Source organism: Perca fluviatilis, chromosome 6 (assembly GCF_010015445.1).
Source record: "Perca fluviatilis chromosome 6, GENO_Pfluv_1.0, whole genome shotgun sequence".
In the NCBI taxonomy this organism is placed as follows: domain Eukaryota; kingdom Metazoa; phylum Chordata; class Actinopteri; order Perciformes; family Percidae; genus Perca; species Perca fluviatilis.
This window is the reverse complement of record NC_053117.1, coordinates 17,588,259-17,608,089: the sequence shown is the minus strand read 5'-3', so window position 1 is coordinate 17,608,089 and position 19,831 is coordinate 17,588,259. Positions and strand designations below refer to the sequence as shown.

Here is a 19,831-nt window from a genome sequence, read left to right as displayed (position 1 = left end):
GCTTACTCACTTGTCCATAACGAGAGCCCTCATCTGTTTTCGTTCTTTGGAAATCGCAGAGGTTTCTGCAGCGTTGAAAAAGCCTCACCGATGTTAACAAGGCTCTTCCTCCTTTCCTTTTTTTTTTCAGCCCACACAGAAAATGCAGAGCTAGGTGACTGTGAGGAGATATTTGCTGAATTTGACAAAACGTGTATGGGATTAACATTGCTTACTAAAACTTACTTACTTACTAAAGGCAGTGTTGGAAAATATTTCCAATTTATACTTTTTAATATATTGTATGAAATGGTCTTGACTCCGACAGCAATAGATAACTTATGGGAATTGCACATCCGCCACCATAGTGGACACTAGTCTGTCATTCCTTACACTGCCAAACGCTGGCCAGACATTGTAATTGCAACACAAATTTCACAAATCCAAGATGGCTTCAGTGTGGTTTGGGTGAGCCGTCTCGTTATTCGTGCGTTTTCCGTAGCCGTTACCATTTTGTCCATCCCATTGAGTCTCTCATCCTCCCCCTCCTCTAGTGAGAATCTGGGGATATTGCATATTGTTCTGTTTCACAGTTTTCTTGTAAGTGCTGCGAATTAGGTTGATAGCCTCACTCGCCCACGCCTGGCTTTCCTGGAGGGTCATCTGTACGGTGGCCGGCAGGGGCAAACGCATGCAAATAGACAAAACACAAGCAAATTAAGAAAACATCTTCATTAATTTGACAACACATGCCAAACCAAATACGTAAATATGCTGCACATATAGAAACAATGCAAAATGAAATGCACACAAACCGCATCCAGTTTATACAGTGGATGTTCTCCAGGCCTGTAGAGGGAGCAATGGGGAACAGCTTGATTTTAATGAGAGAGAGAGAGAGAGAGAGAGATATTTGTTTTGGAATCGGGAAGAAAAGTGTAAAGAGTAGTAGTAGTAGTAAAGAGGCTACAAAAAAAACTTATTGATTATTGATTATTGATTTTCACGTTTGACCCTAGTCTTTCACCGTATTATAAAAGAGCAAGAGGTTTACGTAGCTACCGTGTTAGAGACTGACTTCTACAAGAGCTTGCTAGCTAACACTAGTTAGCCCATATATGTTACTGAAAGGTAGAACACTTCTAATATCTAATAAAAAAATTAGGAAAACAAATTATCCTCTCTCTCTGACATAACCTCACCTTCTGCTGTGTAAACTGGATGCAGTGTTTTTCTATTGCATTTGTTTTTGGGCTTTGTGTGCTTTTCATTTAGCATTGTTTCGTTTCGTAAGTTGCAGGACGTTTGCCCCTGACGGCCACCGTACTTCTGTCTTCCCAGAGTCACCAATCTTCCTTGGTTGCCATCCAGCCTGTCCTGGAAGTCACTGGTTTCCCAGGGGATTTACTGATAAATACATCTAGATGCTAATGTCACGAGGCTGCCAGGTGAGTGGCACGGCAGATTTACTTTAAATGTTGTCCGACAACGCCTCCTAGTTTTACTAAAGTCTAGGAACTCTTAAAATCAATAAAACAATTTACTTGGTAGGCCTAGGTTCTTCTTCACAAGGGAGAGCAATGCATGGCAACCCAAAGGAACAACGGCAAGCACAGGGTAGGATAAAATAATGTATTTTTTCACAGGACAAGTTTTTAAAACAAAATTTAAGAGGACATACAGTATCTCAAAAAAAAGAAAAGAAAAAGACCCAAAATCAGAAGTCCATACAAAAGCAAATATGGGGAAGCTCAACTCTGTTACTGAACAGGAGTCCAGGAGTTCATTGTTCTGTGTTCTCTGCCTTGTCTTTGATCAGTTCAGTTAGTGGAGAGCGGGCCTTCGGCTTTGCCAGTCTTCTTCGAAGCGCTCCACCACTTCCTCCTCGGCAACTCTATCACAGGAAAAATACTGCCAGTAGACAGTAGTGGTGTGCGATACTGCAAAATTTGGTATCGATCCGATACCAAGTAAATACAGGGCCAGTATCACCGATACGATACAAATACTTTTTAATAATTAAGGTGGATGCATCATCAAATTGCTAAATCTGAATGAATTCTCATGACCTTTAAGTGGTTTTGTGATTTTTCCTTTGGATTATTAATAAGTTAAAATCCAGGACAGAATTTTCATATGCTTGTATAAATTTGTTGTGTTAACACTGTATCTTACAGTCTTTTTACAAATTATACAGCTTGCCGTTGTTTCATTTTTGACCTGAAAATATAGTCACACAGCATTCCCCTTCCTCTCTGCCATTCTGCTTCGTCTCTATCTGCTTGTGTGTGTGTTGTGTGTGTGTGTGTGTGTGTGTGTTGCTTGCTTGCTTGCTTGTTTACCTGGTGCCGGTGAGTCACGTGACAGCTACAACGTGTGCCTGCTCTGCGCTGTGACAGGAGCAGCACTTGAAAGCAGCGGCACTTACACAGACAGCCAGGTCGCCTATTTAATGAAACCGCAGCGGTGCATACTGGAGAGAAACTAAAGTATTGATCTCATTACACTGGTATTGATCAATATCGATACCAGCGTTTGTATCGATACTATCAATATTTGTATCGATCTGCCCACCGAAAACGCCGCTGACTATCATGATATTTGAATTGTTCCAGTGAAACACTTAACTTCTCAACTGCTCCGGAACTCCCAGGTGGACGACACTTCAAGTTGTGGAATGCTCATCTGGTGTCATAGATATATAGGTATGGTGTCCAGCGCGGCTCTCAGCCGCCATCACCACTTTCCCAGTGGTTGGCTTTAACAGCGGTATCAAAACAGGGTGTTTCTTCCTTCTTGTCCGTCTAATTTCCTCATCAGCGCAGCAAACGAAAACACACTTGCAAAAAAAAAAACTATAACCAAACACCCAGTTCAGTAAACTGTGGTGAGTTTGCAGGGCCTGAAGGCTACCACTCCCTCTTTGTGCATGTGTGCCTCCCACCTTTGGGCACACACGAGATAAACAGGTTCAACAACATTCGCATTTCTGACAACAGATATAAAAAGTGCGGAGCAGCTGTTCAGGGTTTCCAAGCCTTGACTTTCCTCCTGGTTTTACAGGAGATTTGGATTTTTCTCTGAGGAAAATGACCATCAAAAACTTTTCAATTGAATATGATGCCATCAACGACAAAAACACCTTCTCAAATGGAGATATCATTAATGGTAGAATTATCGTGGAGGTTTCTAAGGAAACTAAAATCCAGTCGCTTGTTTTTATAGCAAAGGGAAAAGCTCGGGTCTGCTGGTCTGAACATTACGGGCAAGATCACAATCATGTGTACTGGTCTAATGAGAAATATTATGATGTCAAACATCATATTTTGAGAGAGGCAAGACAAGATGGTAATGTATTAAACAAATGCAATCATGCCATAGCCTACATTGTACTTTAGCTAATGCAATGACTTAGATAATAAGCCATTATTAATATGATGTAAAAGGTTCAGTAGGTAACTTAGAGAAGTAATCTTTTGTCATATTTGCAGAAATGTCATATGTATCAGTGGTTTCCAACCTTTTTGGTCCAAGGTATCCCCAGAGGAACTCATGTACTCTTTTATCGATTCCCAATGTATGTTAGAAATGTGTTCAGGTGTAACTGCTGACTTATAATTGTTAATATGTAAATATATTCTTTAATCAAATCATAATTTAAATTTTGTTCAAACTAATTGAACTACTATGTTTTCACATACCCCCTTGCAACTGTAATGATTCCTAATTCTGTTCCAGGCACTGAAGTCATTGGTAAAGGAAGACATGCATTTCCCTTTTCCTTTAATATTCCTGACAGGTGCCTATTCTTTACTTAGTCTTTATTTTAGAATTGATGATTGACTTATTTTCAGGTTCTTTAAATATTCTATTATTGTACTTGCAGAAAAATCCCATCATCTTTCAAATCCTCCATAGGCAACATTGTTCATAAATTGAAGGCAGAGCTTCATCAATCAATGAAGCTGACAAAAAAGGTTAAAACCCACTTCACATTTGTGTCCAAAGCAGACATGGATACTCCTGGACTTATGGTAAGTAATCATTTAGGCTATCTTTGAAACTGTAACCAATGTTGCCTAAGCAGACTAGTCTAACTATGTTTATCTGAGGTGGGGTCTGTTCTTTTAGGAACCTCAGAATGGTTGCAAGGATAAATCTGTCAGCGTTTTTGGCTCTGGAAACATATCCATGGATGTTCACACCAAGCAGATGGGATACAAACAAGGTAATATGAGTTACAAACTTTTGTTTGGTGTCACTTTACTCCTCCCAAACCTGTGAGAAACCTGGTTAATCAGTCAACAGAGTGTCATGTAGAAATGGTTCTATTAGAGACCACTCCTGGGAATACAGGTAATGAGAATGACTCGGCGCTGACAGAAGAGAACCTTATTCCCTGACGCTGCAGTAGTTCCATACTTCAAAATTCAAGCTCATATTTACTGTGCTGCATCTTAACACTATTGATTGACCTGTATTTAAATCATGATAGGAAGATGACATTGCAACTACAACCGTTCTTCCTCCAACTGCTGAAATACTTGAAGCCAACAGATTACACAACAATGCACAGGGTGTAAGGTGTGGGGCAGCGTAAAAACAGGTCCAACAACAAGTTTTTGCCTTTGTTGCACTCTCAAGGTAATCTGATCATGCCCCAGCCATGGGAATATGGATGACTGGGACATGCCAATCAGCACCAGGGTCCTATTTTCCATAAACTGTCTCATCTTAGAGACAACAGCCAGTAGCGATCAGTGACCCTTTTTAGGCACCAAAACTTGGTAAGGTTTAGGAAATGATTGGGTTGGGTTAAAATAAATCTGTTTGAATTAGTTGTTTAAGCAGCAAAACTACTTGGTTAAGTTACTTGGTTAAGCTAGGAATAGATCCTGGTTAAGTTAAAATAAGTTAACGTTGACTTTTGCTTTCACATGGGACAGTGGCCTCCTGGGGGAAAGTGATGTGTTGGTTGACCCATCAATCCAACCTGACCTCCTCTCTATGCGGTCTTTGTCGCTCTTCATACCACGTGTACTGTAAATGTACTGCTTAGGTTTAGAAACTGACTAGCTTTCTTTTCTCCATTTTACAGGCGAGGCTCTCGGAGTCACAGTTGAAGTCAGCAACCACTCAAATCGTTCAGCGAAGCCCAAACTCGAACTGTATAAGAAGGTGAGTTTCTTTGCCCAGGGTCACAGGAGAGTTCACAAAGAGAAGATCATTAAGGAGATGAGTGAGGCTGTTGTATCCTCTGGGAAAGAGACTGTGACCAAGGTGATGTCCATCCCCACGGAGCTACCTCCCTCCATCTTGAACTGCTCCATCATCAAGCTGGAATACAGGCTGAGGGTAAACTTCACTATATTGTGGTCAAATGATAGATCCTGTATTTGAGCCATTCTTCTGTTCATATGCTTGACTACTGTTTTGTTTGAATAGCTACTAATAGGAAGCTTGTGGGGCTTTTCTTTGTCTCTGTTTTCATTGTTTAATATGTCTTATTTGTGCTTTGCTGAAAAAGGTTTAATTTTTAAGTCACAGGTGACCTAAAAATCAAATACTGATGTTGCAAAAACAAATCCTATTCAAGCTGTGCCATGATATAAAATAGATAGAGAGGGATAAGGACAAAGGGAGCATTTTTTTCACTGACTGTTGGTAAAATGATAAAACAAATACTAAAAGTAACTTATAAAAAAGGCAGAGCACATATAAACCTAATCAGTTCAGGAAACGCTTATAAACACTAAAGAACTCAACAAACTCTAGAGAATGAAAACATACAGTAAACAAGAGGGAGCCTCTAGTGACAAAACAAAGGAATACTGTAAGAAACCTAAAAATCCCCCACCGACTTGAATAGATTAATACTGCAGAATATTTCTGGTGATACAAAGAAGTCAAATCCAACAATATAACACCAACTATGTTTTTTTCACAGATCTATCTACAGGTCAAATTTGCTTCAGACCCAGAGATCAAACTCCCTATAGTCATCCTACCTTCCTTTGAGGTTCCTGCTATGAAACCACCTGCTGCTGCTGGCTTTGGATTTAAAGCATTTGGGGACCCGGACCAAGCACCCTGGAGCATGGCATCACAAGCACAAGCAGCACCCCAAGAAGTGGATCCCCCACCTCCGTATGAAGCATGTGCAACGTACCCTAGCAAATATGCGAGTGCACTTTAAATACGCCACTGTTTTAGCATTGCACTTTGCACAGATTAATCACAATGCAACTTGAGTACCATTAGTCATTAGTAGCTTCATTTGATTTTTGTTTTACATTATGATGCAATTCTTTCTTGGGCTGACCCCAGGAAGAGTAGTTGCCACCTTGGTAGTGGCTTATGAGGATCCAAACAAATAAATACATAAATAAAAACTTCAGTGCCAAAAGTTAGTTTGGAGATTGCTAATAATAGTAACCATATGATTATTGGTCAGTTGCTAATGTTAATGCCAAATTGTATTTTTTTATTCCACTGAATTATATTGATGTCCATATGTGGTAATTTTGGTGTTATGTAAATACTAGTCTATATCCTTCGCGTGCTGCAGGAATTTCCGCCGGATGAATGTATTTTCTGTTTCCTTCCGCTTTCTTTGTGTTGGAATTTTAAATTTGGTTGATTAATGAGGACTATAGTTAATTGCTCCTCAGATCTCTGCATGGTAAATTGAGACAGCTAGCTAGTCTATCTGTCCAATCTGAGTTTTCTCTTGCACGACTATTTTGCAGCAGCTCGGTGTAGAGTTTAGCAACGCCCATGACAATTCTGATTGGTTTATAGAAATGCCAATAAACCAGAGCACGTTTTCCTCCCATCCCCGTAAGCTATGTGAAGTAACCAGACCCTCCTTCAGCACGCTTTGGAGGAGGGTCTGGCAAAGTGAGACTATGTAAATACTAACTTTTTATCAGCCTGCTTAAACCAATATCACAAGGGCCATGTTGAATAGAACTACTGTTGACTAAACATAGTTACACTGTAATTAGTTTTTTATCAATAGATGGATTCAAAATGGTATACATTATCTCAGTATCTTGAATAGCTATACTTTAGTTTATTTATCATATCAAATATTACAAAAATGAATTGGTTGTATATTTGTACCTGTATGAATTTGCATTTGAACAGTAAATATGCCTCAACTCAAACTTTTGTTTGAGTTAAACTTTTCGTTTCAACTTATTGTTTTATTGATGTCAGTGTAAAAGTAAAAATTCAATAATCCAACGGGTAAAATTTGACATTTTAATTTTATTCAGATGCTTTTGCGTAGGTAGACAGCACTAAGTTATGGTCCACCGAAATCTTGAATGGGTATTTCCTCTGAATCTGTTAGCACCAGAAGAAAGAAAGGAATATGCTCAAAATGCTTAAGTGCATTTCCTTAATATGTGCAAATTTAGCATGCGTGATGCCTGCCTAAATCATCTATATTGTATTCCTGCCAGGTAAAGGTTATGTATTATTCTTTTAATTTACATCAAGCTATCTGAGTTAGACATGTTATTGATAAAGTATGTATTATGTAGTGCTATATTGTGGTTTTTACATTGGTTTAAATAGTATTCACTGAGGAATATAAATGAATGTTCACACGTATAGCATACTGGAATCTTTTGTCTTAGTACATCCATGACGTCAGTCTCAATTTATTTGGCCTAATTTAGCCTGCAAGGCTGCTGGCTAGAGTTACCTGTGGGAAAGGGACACCTGCAGCTCATGATCACGTGGTCATGTGAGACACCACAGATAGCCTCTGGAGAAGTCCACTGCTATAGTGTATATGCCAGCCTTGCTTGATCCTTGCTCATTAGCGAAAGGCCCCACTTCAATACCACCGTGGATCTATTCAAACCGGCTTCCAGTAGATTTTCAGGAATTATTCTACAAAAAAAGAAGCATCGTCATCGTGCGTTCACTCCACAACCTTTGGGACGGTTCTTTGATTCAGTCTTATCATGACTGTAAAGCATATCTCAGTGGATTACAACAAGGTGAATGAACGAGGCACCTTCTCTCCTGGGGACATCCTGTCTGGCAGGGTGACAGTAGTGACCAGCAAGGAAACCAAAGTGCAGTGTTTTTTGGTCAAAGCCAAAGGAAAAGCTAAGGTGACATGGCATCAACAAGAAGGACAAGCCACAGGGATGCACACTGACAAGAAGATATACTTTCATTTTGAACATATTATTCTTCAGGATAAGAACAAAGGAGATGGTTAGTATTGTCACTCTCGTCTACCAAAAAACAAAGAAAGAGAGCGCTTAAAGCTTTTCAATTGATAGATATTTTATAGTCTGTTAACAAACTGATGAATGTGTATTTAACAGCAGTGTTTCTTTTTATTCTTTTTTATAAGGTTCAGAAATCATCCGCCCTGGGAGAAATGTGTATCCATTCACCTTTGTGATTCCAAATACGTGCGTGTAAAATATATATTTATAACCATAATAAACACTTCCTTACCAGCTGGTGAACTATTAAAATCTCCCTTGTATATTTGGATTATTTCCCTACAGAGATATGCCTTCATCTTACGAGGGGAAATGGGGGAAAATTACATACAGTTTGCGAGCACAGCTGACTCAGTCAATCTGGCTTGTCCACAAAACCAAGACTGAGTTCCCTTTTCTGACTAAGTTCCCCTTTGCCTCCAAATCAGAAATGATAATCATTGGACTTAAGGTACTGTATGGAATTAATGTCCCATGTTACTTGAATCAGTTCAATATTTTAGTTATTGTGTGTCCAGTAGGTTTATAATTATACTATGTTGTAATAATCATCTATGCAGCTATTTGGCATATGTTTCCATTTGGTAGGAGCAACAATATGCAACTAGGATTTCATTTTATGGCTCTGCAAAGGTTACGATCAATGTTACCTCAGAAAAAATGGGAGTAAAGCAAGGTAAACAGATTTAATAAGAAATAAGATTTTTTTATTTTCTGGATGGCCTTAACTTAAACATTAATGATGTTTTCCTCCTATATATAAATAGGTGATGCGATAGGAGTCTCTGTAGAGGTACTCAACGACTCTGCACGCACAGTAACACCCAAGTTCTACCTGTGTGAAAAGCAGACCTTTGTTGCTCAGTCAAAGAGGATCGTTCACACAAATGACACCCTCTTTGGTACAGGAGACTCCATACCTGCTGAGACCAGTCAGACCATAACCAAAGTTCTGAGTATCCCTCCACAGCTCCACACTACCTTCTTCAACTGCTGCATGATGAAGCTCGAGTACGGACTCAAGGTATTTATATTGTGTCATCGATGATTCACTTATTAAAAATACACCTGGCTTGGATATAGAGTTGTTGCAAAAACACATGACTTTTTGTCAAGCTCAGAAGGAATATGACAGCAGCACCACACCGTGGCTGTATGAGAGAGGAGAGACAGCCAGAGAAAGAGGGAGGAGGAGGGGTTAAAGAGGACAGGCCTCATGGCTTGTCTACACACTAATGATGGGTGCATGTGGGACAAAGTGTCATATTACAGCCCAAACTTTTCTATCAGCTCAAAACTGACGTAGTGACAGAGAGCCAGAGTGAAGAAATGTATCCAGCAAAATGAAAAATGGAGAAGAAGATGACTTATTAAAAGATGTGTTTTATTTGGTTGCAGATCACTCTTGATGTCCCTCTGGCAAGAGACTCAGAGATCAAACTTCCTCTGGTCATTCTGTTGGGGTCGCCAAAACCACATCAACAAAAACCAAAGAGATCCATCTGGTTTAGAAAGCTTCCTGCTTAAAAAAACTAAAATGCATTAGATCCAGAGACAGTGGTGTGCATGTGCTGTGCTAGGAGCAACAGGACTCAAAATAACAGTTCAATATAGCAACATTTAAATAAGTCTAAACTACCTCAAGCGCCTGAGAATTCACTGTATGTTCTCTTGTCCACTAGATGGAGATGTGTGTCACTAAGTAGCATTCCAGTAACAGTTGATATTTTTGAGTGTACAGTATGTACTTAATAAATTCAACTACTCAGATCCTTTACTTAAGTAAAAGTACCAATACCACAATGTAGAACTAATTAATGGCAGTCACTCATGTATCTGGCATATTATCATCTATTACATTATTAAATGAATACTGATGCATAGCATTTTACTGGTCGAGCTGGTTGAGCTGGAGCTAGTTTCGAGGTAGTTTGGTTTCATTTTATTGGGGTAGTAATGAAGAAAAAGTGAGTCTGACATTCTCAGCACCACCTTTCCCTTTTTGGCTTTCCATCATTAGACTCACAGTGTGTGAGACACTGTCTGTTAACGTTACCGATAGACTTCCAAACGTGCGGCGCTGCTGTGGCCCGCCATACGGGTTGAGCAGAGGCTGCACAGTTTGACCGGCCCTCGCTGCCTCGAAACACTACCGGCCCACCGGGAAAAGTCCTGACTCTCCCGATTGCCACTCCGCTACTGGTTAAGTGTATTATTTACATTGCAATATAAATGAAAACATAACATAATTTATTAATATCAGGGAACGTGCCTGCCACACTCACAGTTACCCAGTAACTAGACCACCACCTACGCTGACCTGACGGAGCTCCACGACCGGCAGCATGGTGCTCTGTACGCAGCACACAGTCACCTTTTCTGGGATAACTGAACCACCTACTACCGCTTACCTGGAGCACCACGACCGGCAGCCCGTGATGAAATGTGAAAAGTGTCAGCATTCCCTGTACAGCCTGGAACACTGCATTTACGACCACGGTTCATTTTCAATATCCTTGAAAAACTTCCAAACTTTCTTCTTTGTAATTCCCGTGGAAATGCACAGCTTGCAGCTAAACTATATGTGTGAGATCTCCGTGGCATGACAAAGATTCAGACCAGAGCCAATTGAGGTACAGCCACCGAGTTGACATCAACTATTAGCTTCGTTGGGATTTGCCCGTTTTCAGCGGCAGTTTCAAATTGTGAGATTTGCAGAGGAAAGAGGTGTCAATGGGACTTTGAGATTCTCTGTATGCCCATTACACCCACCGAACTGTCGTTATTCAACTATGACAAGGTAAACTTGGTTTTGCATTCTATCACCCTTTTAAATGAAACCGTGTGAGAAGTTTAGAGGGGAAAGGTCTCTTTGGTGGAACTGCTAACGACTCACTTTACTTAACTTAGTTACTTCCCATCACTGCACTGGAGTATATAAAAAGCTGAGTTTAAATGGCAATATGAACTAGTCTTTTAATAGATAAACTTGTTAAGGTGAAGAAAGGATTGTAGCCTAGGGCTACTAATTAATTTGAACAGATGTTAATAATAATGTACATTTAAGAAGTAATTTGTCATCTCCTCACAATCATGGCTGTTGAGAATGAACATTCATACATCGCAGCACAGAGACAAACGATGACTCAGTAGGATCTGAGAATCAGATGTTAGAGGTTTCTCACACTCATCCCTGTCCATGGACTCATTTAGCAACAGAGGGAAGCATTGAACAAAGGCACATTCATGATTCTAACAGTAGGCCTACATGTGTTACCCAACCAGTGGTTCTTAAGTGAAACCAGGCCCATGTTCTTGACAGAGACTCAGAGATCTTTCTCTGCCCAGGAGGGGAACATGTTGAGAGCTGAGCATTTTATGGTTGGGATCCATCCTGGAAACATTAGATCTGGCTATTGTGACACAACATACAGCCCACTCACCTACCCAGAGAGAGAGAGAGAGAGAGAGAGAGAGAACAGTCTTTGGTTCTGGCACACAAATAGGTCTTCACGATTTAACGCCCACAAAACAGAGGAGAGAATTTAAATGTTCTACTATCAACAATAATGATACAAAAGCACAAGTCTGTCCAACAAACAGGCTTCAGATCCCACTGTTCTGGTGTGCATGTCCTCTGCACTGCTGTTGTGGGAATTGAAAAATTAAGTTTATATTTCCCCTCACATCTGCTGCAATTGACTTGTCATCGTGTGTTAGTTGCATCTGTTAGAAAATGTATTCATATTTGAGCTGAAACACATCAAATGTAATTCAAATATGTCAAACAGCCTTTAATGTATCACTTAGGGCTATTGTAAGTAGCTGTGATAACTTTGATAGTATAATGACTATGTGGGTAGAGGAGGACTGACAGCCATTGACATAGCTCAGCAAATGTTGAAAAATGGAAAATGAATGCGTATGACTATGAATTTGCGGACTGGTTTTATGTAGGCTAGCACAGTACGCAGTGCAGAGTTAATTCTGCCTGCTACACCTGCATGAAGATATCTGCAAAGCAGCAGTGTGGTTTATGTTCTACAATAAAATAGAATAGAAGCATTCAGTGTGCTTTGGTATGATGCAGAACACAGCGTGACAGATTCCTCTAATCCTACACCTGCATGAAGACGTCTCCAGAGCAGCAGCTTCATGTCATCCTGCTCATTTTTGGCAGCAGTCGTGGTGTTGGCTGTGCTGTAGCAGAGCCTGCCTGGTAACCAGTCTGGCTCCGTGTACAGTGTGCAGACTGTCAGCCAGCTAGCTCCTTCCCTCCCCACACACACACACACACACACACACACACACACACACACACACACACACACACACACACACACACACACACACACACACACACACACATCATAGCCTTGCCTGGTTTTTGGAGAAGGGGTAGGGAGGTGTGGCCTCTGGCACCTCCCTCCTCCGTAGCCAGAGCTAGTACCATGACAACCATGCGGGCCTGCTGGCGACTCCCTGTCTTCATCGGCCACGGTTGCTATGGTAACTCCCCAAAGGGGCTCCCGCAGATCAGCGGGATGGCCGTCCAGTTGACTAACCCTCTCCCAGCTGGGGAACGGCTGAGAGAGCGAGCAAGAGCGAGTGAAGGGGAAGGGAGGGTGTGTGTGTGTGTGTGTGTGTGTGTGTGTGTGTGTGTGTGTGTGTGTGTGAATGTGTAGGATGGCACAGCAGAGCCTGAGGAGGACGAGAGAGAGAGATAGACAGCGTGCTACAGAGGGAGAGATACCTCAGAAAGAGACACAGGAGACAGCTAGTCCGACCTGCTGAAGCGGCCTATCTTTGCCTACATGCAGCCTTCAGCTGGCCTGCCTGATAACAGAGTGGACAGAAAAGCTTTGATGAAAATACACGTGATGTTTTACACTGGTCACAAATATTTCTTAATTCAATCGTCCTCCTCTCTTGAGATAGCAGGGATAGCTTTGATCCATCATCCTCCTTTACCTTAATTGTGTACATGCTGACTTACATGACTCAAATGAATGTCCTCATTCACCCTTGCTCTAACTAATTAGACATACATATTCTTCTCCCAAAAGAAGTTCCTGGGTTTCTGTCATCTTTCTTCCATTTTCCAATCATGTCAGTGACAAGTGCCACATTTTGGACCCAGTAGAGTAGGGCCACAGATGGCTCTGTGTAAGCATTGCGGTTGGAGAAAGAAATGGCACTACTAGGTCCGTTGGCTGCGGAGTACTGAGGGGCTTTTTCTACTCTCTAATTGCTGCAAGCTGTGTCCCCTTGTAGGCCCAGAGACAGATTTTCATGTGAAGGACCAGGAGAAACCAAAGCTGAGCCTATTTTAAACTACATTTCATGCTCATCATTGTATTATTATTATAGTAACATGTTTTTCCTCTTTAATATTAACTATGGTGATGTTTCCCATGCTTTTAATACAACATAAAGAAACAGATGATTCAGTTAAGTACATCATAATGAAGTTTTTATTTTGGAAAAGGAGAGAGATAAACTTCCCATAGTAAACATTTTCTGATCTATTGTAAGTGCAGAAAAGTTTGTTTTCTTCTTTTTTTTTTCATAAAAAATCCTTCTCATTATTTTAAACGTATAAAAAAGTGACACAAGGCAATTCTGTCAGTGTTACAGAAGGCAAGTTGCCAAATTCTATACTAATTCAAATATAATCTACAGTTTTTTTTAGGTTGTTTTCTCTATTATACGTGCAATAATACTTCTATCCTAAAACTAGCTCTACATAAAGTGTGTGACTATATGTGCACTTGTAGTGGTAACCTTTGGAATTACAAATGTTTTACTGTTTAAAAAAAAATGCCTTGACACAAGTTCTTTGATTACACAAAGGATATAAAAACAAAACCCAGTTCAATGTTATTTATGAAACTCAGAGAAGCAGCCTCCCCTGCATAGGTGGACATTGCATATCTTGCAGCCGAACACACTTTCATGTCGCAGTCCCTTGTTGGTGCAGTTCCTGCAGCGGCGAGAGCGCTCTGACATGCGCTCCAGGCGGTGTCCGTACTCTATGGGTGAATCTGCGTGTCTCTTGCGTGCTGCCCGCTCCATGCCCCTTGCCCCCTGGTAGTCCCCAATCAGCTGCTGCGCCAGGCGCACCCGGAAGTGACGCTGGGTGAACTGCTTGCCGTTGAAGCCCGCCGGTGGCGTGCCCCCTCTGCTCTCCCTCAGGATGATGTAAGCGTTGACGATGCACAGATTGACGTAGAACCACAGGAAGAAGCGCCACCACTTCTTACACGGCCTGCCGACCTGGTAGCACTCCCTCAGCTGGTCGCACAGGTCGACGCCCCTCATGTTCTCCTGGTACAGCAGCAAGGGCAGAGGGCGGGGTACACCGTACGACAAACCGGAGCAGTTCATGCTGTCGCTTTCGCCCTCCCCGTCTGTCTCATGCAGCTGCCGGCCTGGACTGATACCCACAATCCCCGGAGCACAGTTGGTGGAGAGGCAGCTAACCACCTTGACATCCCGTGTCACCGTAGCAACCAGATTGCCACGCTGGCACTGGTAGAACTCCCCCTGTGACAGCTTTCCGACATTACGGGGGCGCAGCACCTCTGGGTAACCTTTGCGCCCCGGCTGGGTGGGCCCGCAGGCGTACAGTCCGTCCTTCAGCAGCCGCTGGAGGAGGGGCACTGAGGTGAAGAAGCTGTCCATGAAGAGGTGGTGGTACTGACCCTCCAGGCCACGCACTAGGGAGGTCACCACCCTGTAGGTCAGGGAGGCCGTTGCTTCATCTTCACCGGGCTTGCCTACGTACATCTTGGCCCGGTGGCAGTAGCCAGTGCGCGAGTCACACAGCATCCACACGGTCAGCCCTTTCCTCAGGGGCTTGGAGGGCATGTACTGGGTGGGGGAGAAACGTCCCTTCATGACAATGGCACACTTGTCTATGGTTAAGCAGCGATTGGGCGTGTATGCATCCCACATGGTGTTCTCCACCACATCAAGGACAGGCCTGATTTTGAAGAGGGCATCATACCCCCGCTCTCCACGCACAGGCTCAGAGTCACGGTCACACAGCTGGAGATACTGGGTGAGCTTTTCAAAGCGCCTGGCTGTCATTGTTTTTTTAAAGCCCGCATTGCCTATGAAAATGTCACTGGCCCAGTACATGCCAGTGTCTGGAAGCTGATTGATGCCCATAAGAATGTTCAGACCTACATAAGCTTTCATTTCTCTGACATCAGTGGGGTGCCAGTGGGGGTCTGATTTTCCACTCCTCCTTTGCCGATAGAGGGCGTATTTGTTTGTTTGTTCTACCATGTGTTCAAAAAGAGAATCTGGGAAGAGTATCCGGAAATAGTCACGGGTGTCAGCATCGTCCCCCAGCGAGTGCTGAGGGCCGCTGACAGCGGTGAACGGTTCGATTGATATGACCTGATCAGGTTCGCCCCAGAAGTCGAGAGAAGTGCAGTCCTCGTCCGAGTCATCTTCGAAGCTGAAAAAACTCCTGCGCTCCTCCTCCTCCAAATCGGAGAAATCAATATCCGAATCGTTCGAGGTGGTATCAGAGCAGTTAGTGGAGGTAGAATAATAACAGTCCTCCGCGTACTCCTCCTCGTCGTGCTTGATCCCATTACTGCTGCCAGTGACTAGAATTATGTTGCAGCCTCCTCCTGCGATGAAGCTGGCCGCGTCTGCAGTCTCCGCCGCGGCTGGCGCCGCCGTGCCCGTGATTCCATTCTCCCCCTCGCCGTCCTCCTCCTCCCGCACTTCGTCTTCCTCGTCCGAGTCTGGCTTTCTGTAAGGAATTTCAAACCACTTCACATCGGCCGAAAGATTGAGCGGAGAGTCTTGGCTGTCGCACACCGTGCTACTTTCTGCGTCCGCGCTAGTTTCCAAAATAGTAAAAAGCTCTCTCCCTTTTCTTGCCGTCGCCATGTCGGGGTATTAAAGTGCCCCTGCATGAGTCTTTTTATGTATATTTTTTCAGCATGGGAAAATAATCGCACAAATCGGTCATCCGAAATGAACTGATGAGCACTTATAACGGCAGCCTCTTCTCAAAAAAACTTGCTGGTAGTGGTCCTATGCGGCGTATAAAAGCGTGATTCTCATTGTTTCCGCTCCTGGTTTTTCTGGGCTTTGTAGCGCAGTGTGGCCGCAGACGTCAGAAGCTGCATGCATGTCCTGCTTTGTAGGGCGTTTTGCGACTGCAGCTGGTGGGGTTGCTAGTTCGCTAGGCTGGCAGATGGCCGCTTGCTGTTCTAATGCCCGCTGGCATTCACCACTATCAATAAGCCGGATACCCATCTCTGAGGCCGCGGAGATACAGAAAACCACTGCGTAAAATGCATCAACATAAAGATCATATAGGCCCACTGTCAATCAGCTGTCAGAACCTAACAGTTGGGCATGTGGAAACTTTCTAATAGCCGCTCAACAATGTAAAAGGGTCTCGTTTCAACCAAATATCAGTTGTTTTAAACTTTATTAAGGCTTGTATGTATGCATCCATAATAAGGAAATGCATAGAAGGCACACACAATCATTATAATACGATGATGGATGTTTCCATATCACTCAGGTTCACACAGATTCATCCGTTTGCTAAACAGACCACACACTGAACTCGGGAAGAGAAGCAGCTTCAGCTTGTTCATTCATAAACATGCTTCTTCCCTCTGACAGGTTCCTACATGAATCTGAAGCCCTATAGGCTATTGTGGAATTAGGGACCTCCCTCTATTTTATGAATGTGGGCAGATACTCTTGTGTTTTACTCCAGGCCTGAGGATGAAGAGCTTCCCTTGATGAAAGTGATCGATCCACTGCCTGTTGGGCCTGCAGATCCACAATATGCTGTACCAGTACCAGCCTGGTTTTAATTATCATTTGCTGTGTAAATATTCACAACAAAAAGTCAATTACATTGCCAGACACTGTTAAAGTAACATGCCTGTAACATTTGCCCACTGTAGTTGTGTTTATCATTCCATTATGAACATTTCAGTATAGCAATTAAGTTCTGCATATTAACTGTAGTCATAGCTGTGTTTAATAATTACAGTTTTTTTGCAACTGCTTACACACATTTTTAGAACTATGTCTCCTTTTTTACAAAACTCTATACACAATTCCCTAAACTGCACACACACACAATGTAAAATGCCTCATATCTCCTTTAAAATGAAACACTGCATTCAATATATCAAAAACACATCTTAAAATGAAGCATTTGCATTAAATGGAAAACACTTTTTCATAATAGTAAATTTTTGGATATACTATGTACACACTGTTGTTTTAAATCTAAAGCTCTTTTGTCTTTCATAGGCTTATAGCTTATAGATTTTCTAGAGTGAAAGTACACTGTAAAAATCAATGCAATGTTTAAACAGAAAATATTTGGCAAAACATTACTGTTGTAACAGTAGCATGTGTGTTGTATACCGTGTATACATAGCATACAAGAAAACAAAACCATAAACTTATGTAAAACGTGTTTGTGTGTGTGTATGTGTGTGTGTGTGTGTGTGTGTGTGTGTGTGTGTGTGTGTGTGTGTGTGCATTATGAAAAGTGAAAAATAAAGTCAGATTTTTTTTGATTGATAATGCTAAAATAGTCATTAGATAGATGCATACTTGTTCTCATTTCTGAAGGTTTGAATTATGGACTCTCAGTTCATCTTCTCTCATTGGTCAACCCGTGGTTGATCACATGATCAATAAGTGTGGCCCTAATCTCAACAGAGATGGCTCTCCTTCCTTCTCTTCTTTGCCTTCCTCCTCCTCATCCTCCCCATCCTCTTCTTCCAACTCTTCCTCTTTGAACTTGTCCTCGTTGTCATTCCCCTTCCTCTCCCTCCTACTCCCCTTACTCTCTTAGTGATAGTGATCAATTAAGCAATTAGTGTTTGTGCATGTGATAAATGGGTCTGTGACTTGGTAAATAAGTGTAGCATTTTCATTGGTTGTCTGGAAAGGAAAGCAAGTCACTTCCTGTTAGATTTTTGTGTCTTAGGTAGAGAATTGTGTGTAGTGTTTTGCAGTGTTTTTGTTTTGAAAGGCTGTGAAATAGCTTATGGTTTTGGAGATTTGGTGTTTAGCTTGGCTCTTTGAGTAAGAGTTTTCAAAAATCATGTGACATGTAAAGATGTTGTGTGTAAGCAGCTGTAAAAAAAAAACTGTAATAAAGACCCACCTAATATTCCCTGCCTTTATTTAGCAGTGTTCTCCCCCAGGTGTAACACCCCTGTAATAAGTCGATGGAGCTGTAAATAGCTTTAGTGATGTGAGTGGATTGTCCACTTCATATACTGATCCAGGGTGTTTCTTATATGCTCCTACCATCACAATGTAAATACAATGTAGTATAATTTATGTCTGCTGATTGATGCCGTGTCATTAACCACACATAATAAGCGTATTCAATCACTTTTAATACAACGGAGGAGAAGAAAACGTAAAACAAGCTCTTTGGGTTTGTCTTCAAAACAACATAACTCTGGTGGTGGATGTCTTGCTTACTTGGGAGGAGACTGGTTAGGTCATGTCTACAGTTAAGGGGGGATGGGCTGCAGGAAGGGTCCTTTCCAAATTCTTTTAGCTGTGGCCTGAGTCTACATGGCTGGCTGGGCACTTGGTTGCTGCCCCTGGGCCCTGCAGCAGAGGCACAATTTATGCGTCCTTCCTCACTCGCTTATTGCACAGATTCTTGTTGTCTCAGTGGTATCATATTGCTTGTCTGAGCTGCAGGCCTTACTGCTGTTTGTATCTGCAGAGAAGTCACTGAAGCCGTGCAAGCAGTGTACACTGGGAACCAGTACGTTGGAAAACAGTGGAAAATGAGGGAGGCTGTGGACCGCCGACATCCAGCCCAAAAATAGAAGTAAGGGAAAAAAAATGGCTCACTCCAGCGTTTCCAGGCCCCTGGAGCAGAGAGTACTGCAGCAGACCCCTCAGAGACTCCCGCGGTGGGGTGGAGAGACGCCGACCAATGGGGGCTCAGCCGTTCAGTGTGTGTGTGTGTGTGTGTGTGTGTGTGTGTGTGTGTGTGTGTGTGAGAGAGAGTGTCTGTGCGGCTAACTCAGCTCCTCCACAGCTCAGATCCTTTTCTCATGGATGAGTTCAGAGATGGTGTGTGTGTGTGTGTGTGTGTGTGTGTGTGTGTGTGTGTGTGTGTGTGTGTGTGTGTGTGTGTGTGTGTGTGTGTGTGTGTGTGTGTGTGTGCAATTGCCAGCATGTGAGCAAATGGTGCAACCACTGCAGCCCCTTATAAAGACAGGCCAACCCTTCGCCCTGTCATTTTCTGACAGTGCATATGTGTGTGTGTGTGTGTGTATGTAGGTGTTTCGGTGAGAGGCTTATTATTTTGGCATCTTTAGTAGTTTCAGTAGCTGATTGGAATTGAGAAAGCAAATCATAAGCAGTGTGGTGGATTTGTTGGTTACATCCACCACTTCGAACAGAAGAGTAATCATAATCTGTTACATAATTGGTAAAATGTATCAACGTAAACTAACATGTATTTTCAGGACAACTTTGACATGAATTGGTCTTATTTAGAAAACCCTATTACCTGCCCAAATCATCAATGTGATGTGTAATACTGACCTTGAAAAACA

General features: G+C 42.3%; 2 protein-coding genes across 6 annotated transcripts; one reads left to right on the top strand and one right to left on the bottom strand.

Annotated features, from left to right (window-relative positions):
* The first annotated feature begins 2,969 nt into the window (after positions 1–2,969).
* Positions 2,970–10,002, top strand: LOC120561236 (arrestin domain-containing protein 3-like). Of its 5 annotated transcripts, none has more exons than XR_005639575.1 (11): positions 2,970–3,327; positions 3,718–3,778; positions 3,866–4,013; positions 4,111–4,207; positions 5,078–5,334; positions 5,927–8,217; positions 8,360–8,420; positions 8,520–8,685; positions 8,823–8,910; positions 9,002–9,258; positions 9,633–10,002. XR_005639575.1 is itself a non-coding variant. In XM_039804265.1 (7 exons), the coding sequence occupies exons 1-6, from the start codon at positions 7,959–7,961 to the stop codon at positions 9,759–9,761; spliced, it is 960 nt and encodes a 319-aa protein (XP_039660199.1). In that variant the 5' UTR covers positions 6,176–7,958; the 3' UTR covers position 9,762; positions 9,795–10,002. The 5 variants fall into 5 exon arrangements, 2 of the variants coding, with proteins under 2 accessions (XP_039660197.1, XP_039660199.1); XR_005639576.1 differs by having other exon boundaries at positions 5,927–8,420; positions 9,002–9,027; positions 9,143–9,258; XR_005639574.1 differs by having other exon boundaries at positions 5,927–8,420.
* A 4,112-nt stretch (positions 10,003–14,114) lies between these two features.
* Positions 14,115–16,145, bottom strand: LOC120560529 (piggyBac transposable element-derived protein 4-like). The gene has a single exon (XM_039803150.1). It carries the CDS (start codon positions 16,143–16,145, stop codon positions 14,115–14,117), a length of 2,031 nt encoding a protein of 676 aa, XP_039659084.1.
* Between the last annotated feature and the right edge of the window lie 3,686 nt (positions 16,146–19,831).